Source organism: Trypanosoma cruzi, assembly GCF_000209065.1.
Source record: "Trypanosoma cruzi strain CL Brener chromosome Unknown tcruzi_1047053505123, whole genome shotgun sequence".
Taxonomy (NCBI): Eukaryota; Euglenozoa; class Kinetoplastea; order Trypanosomatida; family Trypanosomatidae; genus Trypanosoma; species Trypanosoma cruzi.
In genome coordinates this window covers 1-6389 of record NW_918935.1, presented here as the reverse complement: position 1 = coordinate 6389, position 6389 = coordinate 1, and the positions used below count along the sequence as shown (strand labels likewise).

Below are 6389 nucleotides of genomic sequence, written 5' to 3'. Positions count from 1 at the left end.
CGTGCGGTGACGCATGAGAAGTTGTTGGATTTGCTCCCACCGGCCAAATTACGGGAGATGCTGAATAAAGATACCAGCAATCGAGATGGCGGTGCCAGCACATCGGAGAGTTCCACTGTTTCTTTGGAGGAAAAGCAGCTGTTGGCAGAGATGGTAAGCCACGTGGTAGAGAAGTTGAAAGTTGAACTTGGGTCTGATCTTACACAGAATATAAAGAAGCGTGATCGGCTTATTAGGAAACTTCGCGACGAAAATGGCGCGCTGCGAAAAGCCATTGTTACGCTGGAGAAGAGGGTTGGAGAGTGCCCGCGTTGCAGACAACGGGCGAGATCAAATTCAATCTCATAACCGCCAATTGTCACTTGTAGGTTTTTCCTTTATTTTCCTTTATTTTTATTTGTTTATTTATTTTTGCGCTTGTGCGGGCTATTTTTTGTTTGTGCTTGTTTTCATGCGTCATAAATTATATATGTATGTATATTTCTGTGCATACATGTGTTTGTATGCGTATATGTGAAAATATGTGTGCTTGATAAATATATAAATATATAGATGCGGGTGGTGGTGATCCGCGGAGGGCAAATGGCTGCATTAGTCTGTTATGAATCCTCCTTAATTTTTTTTTTTTTTGGCGTGGCTCGTCTTGACAATAATCCAGCGTTGGTGGGCAGGACGGTTGGATTACAGGCACTCTGCGGGACGGTGGAAAAAAAGGGAAATGAGACGAATGCCGGCTGGGAAGCATGACGATTGTATGAGGTGGCTCTTTGAATAGGACGCATTTATGGTGGGCGCAGGGCGATCTGTTTTTGTGTGTATATGTGATGTCATCTGTTTTCTTTCTTTAAACCACGATCCGTTTTTTTTTTTTGTTTTTTTATTGCACCGCATGCTTCTCCGTATCATATGAATCAAACAACCACCGGGGTAACATGGATTGAAAGAGACGAGAAGGGAAAGGGGGATATATATATATATATTATATGATAGGATGTGTGTGTATTATATATATTATAACATACACACATAACGTTGGTTTTTGGAATGGAAGAGTGATACGCAGTGCTGGGGAATGTGTGTTTTATTATTATTATTAGTGATTTATATCTCATTGTGAGGGATATGTGCAGTGGAATTGTGTAGTTTCTGACGTGTGTGTGTGTTGTGCAGCGGCGCATTGGTGAGCCTCTTCTTTTTTTTTTTTTTTTTTTTTTTTGTGTGTGTGTTTGATTCATTTTGCCAACATAAAAACACATATTTCTTTCTTTTTGAATTGCCCATTATTACTATTTATTTATAAATTATTATTATTTTTTTTTGCGTTAGACAGCCGTTGCTGTTTTTCCTCGTTATTGAGGGGTCGTGTGTGAGTGGAGGGTGGAGGCGATATTCGGTCGTTTTGTGTTTTTCTTTTTATTGACACGTGAGAGACGTGTTGGCTTTTGACAGCTGTTTTTTATTATTTCTTTTACTCTCTCTCTCTCTCCCTCTATGCGTGTGTGTGTGTGTGTTGGTTCACAGTGTGTGTGTGTGTGAATGAGGGGAGAAGGTGTTGAGAGGGATGAGTGGCTGGTGGGCCTGCAGCTCTTCATGGATGTGCGGCTTCGAACCGTGCCGTTTCACGTGGCGTCTCGTAATCGTCCCGGCGTGTCTGTCCCCCTGCCGATTCCCAACACGCAGTACATCATGGATGGAATCATGTGGAGCGTGCGTGATTACATTGCGTGGGCTCCCAATGCCTGGCTGACGATTCAAAATCATCTACAGAGCTGCTCGCAGCGCTACACCCAGCTGGCTGAACGGCTGTCAGAGTCTCATGCACACAATAATTTCCAGGACGGTGCGGAGGTGGAGCGTGAGCGTCTCTACTCCAGCCACGCGTACGTGCAGGACCTTTACGTTGCCTTCTGTGCCGTTGATGCCTTTTTACGCCATGTTGCAGAGGCGTCGCAATCGACTGCACGAGAGGCGGCCGAAAAAGAGCTGCCGCGTCTTGTAGCGGACCACATGCCCATCTGGCAGCTGGCACGCAGTCAATATATGCACGATGCTGTGGAGGACTACCGGCTACTGTTTTTGGACGTGCTGCGATCGTGGACGGTCACGAAACTTCTGCGCCCCGACACGCATCGTCGAATAGAAGAGTACGTGCGGTATAAGCTAAAAACACTGCGGGACAACTCCACGACTCATGAGGGCGACCAGAACGTTGGCCGCCGTTCGTCGGAGGCAATTAGCGCCGGGTTGCGTGTGCTGCTTGCTGGCGCGGGGCCGTCGCAGTCGTCGACCTCATCCCTGTCCTCCTCGTCCCCGTCGGCACCCGCAACAATTGACGTTGTGCGCAGGAATATGAGAGAATTTGTTGTTGCCATTTTTCCTTCGCATCGTTCCGATTCTGGGAGGAAGCGCTGCGCCCACTGCGGCGCCATATTCAGGACTCTCGCTGCAAAGATTGCGCATTACCGCTACCACTTCTACAACCGCAGTTACTTGACAGGGGAGAAAATTGTTCGTCTGCCATACCCCACACTTGAGGACTACATCTCTCACGAGGTGACGTCCCGAGTCACGGGGGACTTTGTACGCGTCACGGAGAATCTTTTGGACGTCCTACGCGTGCCGGAAAAACGAACCGTGCACGTGCGGAAGGAGAAGCAGGAAAAAAAGCCCTCGTGAGGGAAAAAGACGTTTTTTTCTTTTTGTGTGTTTCCGCACGTCCCACTTTCCCCATCTGCGCACGTCTGTGTGTATATCGGAGGCAGCCTCGTTCACCGCTAAAAAACAAAAACAAAAAACAAATGAAAAAGAGGATGCCGACACCTACTTTTGTTTGTTCTTTGATTCTTTGCGGTGTACTCACCTGGTGCATGTTTCTGGACGTGGGGATATGTCCGATTATGAGCATACAACCTGCTATTCCACTCTCTTACGTTTGATCTCTTTCTAATTTTATTTTTGAACTCTTACTTTTGCATGCATGTTGAGAGTGTTCGGCGTGCAGCCAACCGTACATGTGAGCGATGCGGCGAACCCTCGTTGCGAATCGCGGAGCACTCAGTCTGCTCGGCTTGGATGAACGATTGCACTACACGGAGGAGGAGGTGAAGGCGGCGTATCGTCGACAAGTCAAACGGTTTCACCCAGATGCAGGCGGCAGTGCGGAGCGTTTTCGAGAGCTCCACGATGCGTATGTTTTTCTCCTCGGGGATCGCAAGGCAACAGACACTCCGGCAGAGTCATGTGACAGCAGTTCTTTCTACAATAACGCCCATTCTCGGTGGTCTGCGGGTCGGTATGAAGGAGCCGGGTGCGGTGCGGCATTTGCACGTGATGCCTCCAGCGGTTATGCCCGCAGTGATTATGAGTATGACTTGGGCGTTGAGTGGGACGGTGAGAGGAGGTACGCAAACCGATCTACCCGTGATTTCTACCGTCCGTACACATCGAACCCGTTTGCTCATGGATTCACCGATGAAGAGGTGCTGGAGGCGGAGCGACTGAATCGGCTGCGTGTCTTGTGGGCAGTGCTGAAACACGGACTTATTTTTGGTGGCTTGGTGTACCTTCTTTTCGTGTGCTGGCGGGACAACCGCATTCAACGCGCCATTGAGGCCCGCAACAACGGCTACGTGGACGCGTCTTACTGGGAGAAGTTGAAGGAGGACCAACAACGTGGCTTGACTCCGACGCCGCGCCGGCACTGGGCGGATGTACAGAATGAAGAGTTCATGCAGGCGTGGAATAAACGCCTTGAGGAGCAGCGGCGGCGGGGATCCCCGTGTGGGGGCGGGGGTGGCTACGCATTCCGTCCGGTGGCGGTGACGTTTCAAGGGCGCCCGTTCACACCGACGGGTGTTCGAGGCGCCCGCAGCGGGGTTCCGAAGAACACGGCGACTTATGAGGGCGATGAGCATTGCGAGCTGGACGACGCGGAGGGTGACTGAATTTGCTCCGCATGAAACAACTTTGGGAAGGTTCTCTGCATGTTTGTGTGTTTTTGTGTGTGGGGGGGAGAGAGACAGAGGAAAGGAGAGGAATGCCGCCCCAAAATAGAAGTGCAATTAAAAAACCAAAAAACAATTGCATCGGTTTTTTTTTTTGCTGCCATGAAGTGTGGGGGGATGCCTTTGAAAATATATCTTTTTCTTTTGGTATGCTCTTGGCTGCCACGAGTTTTTTTTTTTTACTGTATTTTGCCTTTTTTTACGTGCACACATTTTCTTCTTTTTCCTTTTCTTTCCTTTATTGTATTTGTATGTGTGTGGCGGCATTCTTTCTTCCTTTTTTATCCTGCGCTCGAGAAGGTAAGGACCAACACCACGTGTAGTAATAATACTCCAGCGCAAGAAAGTGACATTTCCGCCCAAATCAAATTTATCCACGTATCCGCAAGCGGTGTTATAGCAAACGTTGCGGGGGATATGAGTAAAAAGGTGGGGGCGCAGATTAAACGATTCCTTCAAGAGAATGCCACAATTCCCGAGAACAAGACCAGCGAGGAGAAGTGGTCATCAAGCGATGGTGGAAATGTGTTAAGTTGGCTGGCGCAGCGAAATCCCCAGCAGCCGTCACGAGGGGCGATTGACTATCTCAGCAAGGCGCGCCAGCCAGAAAAGCCACAGGCCGGGGCACAGTCTTCTCTGCCAAAGCCACGCTCACAGCAACAACGGGAGCAACAGCAGCCACAGGCGCATGAGCAGCTCTCCACGGGGTCTGCTGAGGAGCCGGCGCATACGCTTTCGGAAAAATTGCTGGGGGCACAAGTCGTCCAGCAGGTGAAAGTGGGCGACAGAGTCATCGTTTCCGGCGGTACTTTTCCCATGGAGGGTCTGCACGAACAGCAGCAGAAGCGGCAGCAGCAACAACAACAACAATCGACGACGGCCGCAAAGACTTACCGGGGGCGCGGTTATCGCGAGTCAAAGGAGGAGCGACTCAAGCGGCGCTTTGAAAAGATGGCAAAAGAGGCACAGAAGCGGCATGAAGAGGCCCTTCGCACAGATCCCGAATACAAGAAAAATTATCAAACGTTTCAAGAGCTCCAGGCGGCGCAGCAAGAAGCGCAGGCGGGTTTTCTCGAGCGATATGCCCGTCAGGAGCATTTGAACCTCAACGGTACGGTCAGTGAGCGTATTGACATTGCTGTTATTCTGGACCTTATTGAGCAACACGATGTCATTTTTATTTGCACGGATACGGGAAGTGGTAAAAGCACATTGGTTCCCAAAGCGCTGTTGGAGCTATCACAAAATACACGTGTTGTTAGCACGCAGCCCCGCCGCACGGCGACCATCTCCATTGCGTCGAGAGTAGCCACCATCCGACGCGAAAACGTTGGTGAGGATGTCGGATATTGGATCCGTGGGGAAAAGAGAGGCGACGATCAGACACGGCTGTGGTACATGACTAGCTACACGCTACTTTTGCATTTGCTTAATAACCCGCTGAACCCTCCATTTACGCACATTGTTCTCGATGAGTTTCACGAGCGGCAGCCGGATATTGAGGTGACTGTGGCGTTGCTGCGTCTTTGCCTCTTGAAGAGAACGGCAAACTTTAAGCTTATTCTTATGAGTGCCACGCTTAACACCGCCGATTGGGAGGAGTATTTCACCGGGCTGAAGGTGGCAACGTACAAACAAAGCGAACCAGAGCATCCAATTCACGATTATTTTATGGAGGATGTCTGCGCACTGATTGGAACGGGATATGATGAACCACTGAATTTTTTGGATCGCAGCGTTGACTTTTCACTGCTGGAGAAGCATATGGCCATTGCACAAACCCTTGTCGCGTACCTTAATGCCTATGCGGACCCGCAACACGCCATATTGGTGTTCTTGCCGGGTCGTGCGCAGGTGGAGCAGTTCCAATTGTGGCTTGAGACAAATATGCCGAGACCTGTTGACATTGTGCCATGGCACAGTTCCGTTGACCTTTCTGTCATTGAAGATGCCATCGGCCGTCGTTTGCCGTACAGCCAGAAGATTTATCTGGCGACAGATATTGCGGAAGTTTCCATCACTTTACCGGATGTTGTGTTTGTGATTGATTTGGTGTTGGTGAAGCGCCCCAAGATTAACAAGGACGACCCAGCCACCGTGTTGCACCCCCCACTGATGATGCAGTGGATTTCAAAGGGAAGTGTGGCACAAAGGCGTGGTCGCATTGGCCGTGTACAACAAGGCTTTTACTTTTGTCTGCTTCCATCCTCTATTGTTGCGTCTCTCCCCGATCATGCAAATCCACCCATTGAAAACTCCCGCGTGGACGAGCTCTCTCTGCATTGCCTACAGCTTGTTTGCAATCCCGTGGCGATCTTCAGTATCTGTCACGGTCAGCCGCTTGTGGAGACCATCACCGTCTCTATGGATACACTATCGCATTTG

At 49.8% G+C, this 6389-nt stretch overlaps 4 protein-coding genes across 4 annotated transcripts, besides 7 other annotated features; all 4 read left to right on the top strand.

Moving 5' to 3' along the window:
* Window positions 1-348, top strand: Tc00.1047053505123.28 (MCAK-like kinesin, putative; the record flags this gene model as incomplete). The annotated part of the gene is made up of 1 exon (XM_799543.1): window positions 1-348. A coding segment is annotated over one exon (348 nt), but the record flags the coding sequence as incomplete, so codon positions are not given.
* Window positions 1-6389: a sequence feature (areas not merged during assembly with more than two copies in the genome that could not be assigned to a particular haplotype).
* Window positions 465-555: a microsatellite.
* Window positions 965-1029: a microsatellite.
* Window positions 1190-1216: a microsatellite.
* Window positions 1280-1319: a sequence feature (AT_rich).
* Window positions 1491-1535: a microsatellite.
* Window positions 1537-2676, top strand: Tc00.1047053505123.20 (uncharacterized protein; the record flags this gene model as incomplete). Its single annotated transcript, XM_799541.1, has 1 exon — window positions 1537-2676. One exon carries the CDS (start codon window positions 1537-1539, stop codon window positions 2674-2676), a length of 1140 nt encoding a protein of 379 aa, XP_804634.1.
* Window positions 3021-3944, top strand: Tc00.1047053505123.10 (uncharacterized protein; the record flags this gene model as incomplete). Its single annotated transcript, XM_799540.1, has 1 exon — window positions 3021-3944. The coding sequence occupies one exon, from the start codon at window positions 3021-3023 to the stop codon at window positions 3942-3944; it is 924 nt and encodes a 307-aa protein (XP_804633.1).
* Window positions 4422-6389, top strand: Tc00.1047053505123.4 (ATP-dependent RNA helicase, putative; the record flags this gene model as incomplete). The annotated part of the gene is made up of 1 exon (XM_799542.1): window positions 4422-6389. A coding segment is annotated over one exon (1968 nt), but the record flags the coding sequence as incomplete, so codon positions are not given.
* Window positions 4837-4873: a microsatellite.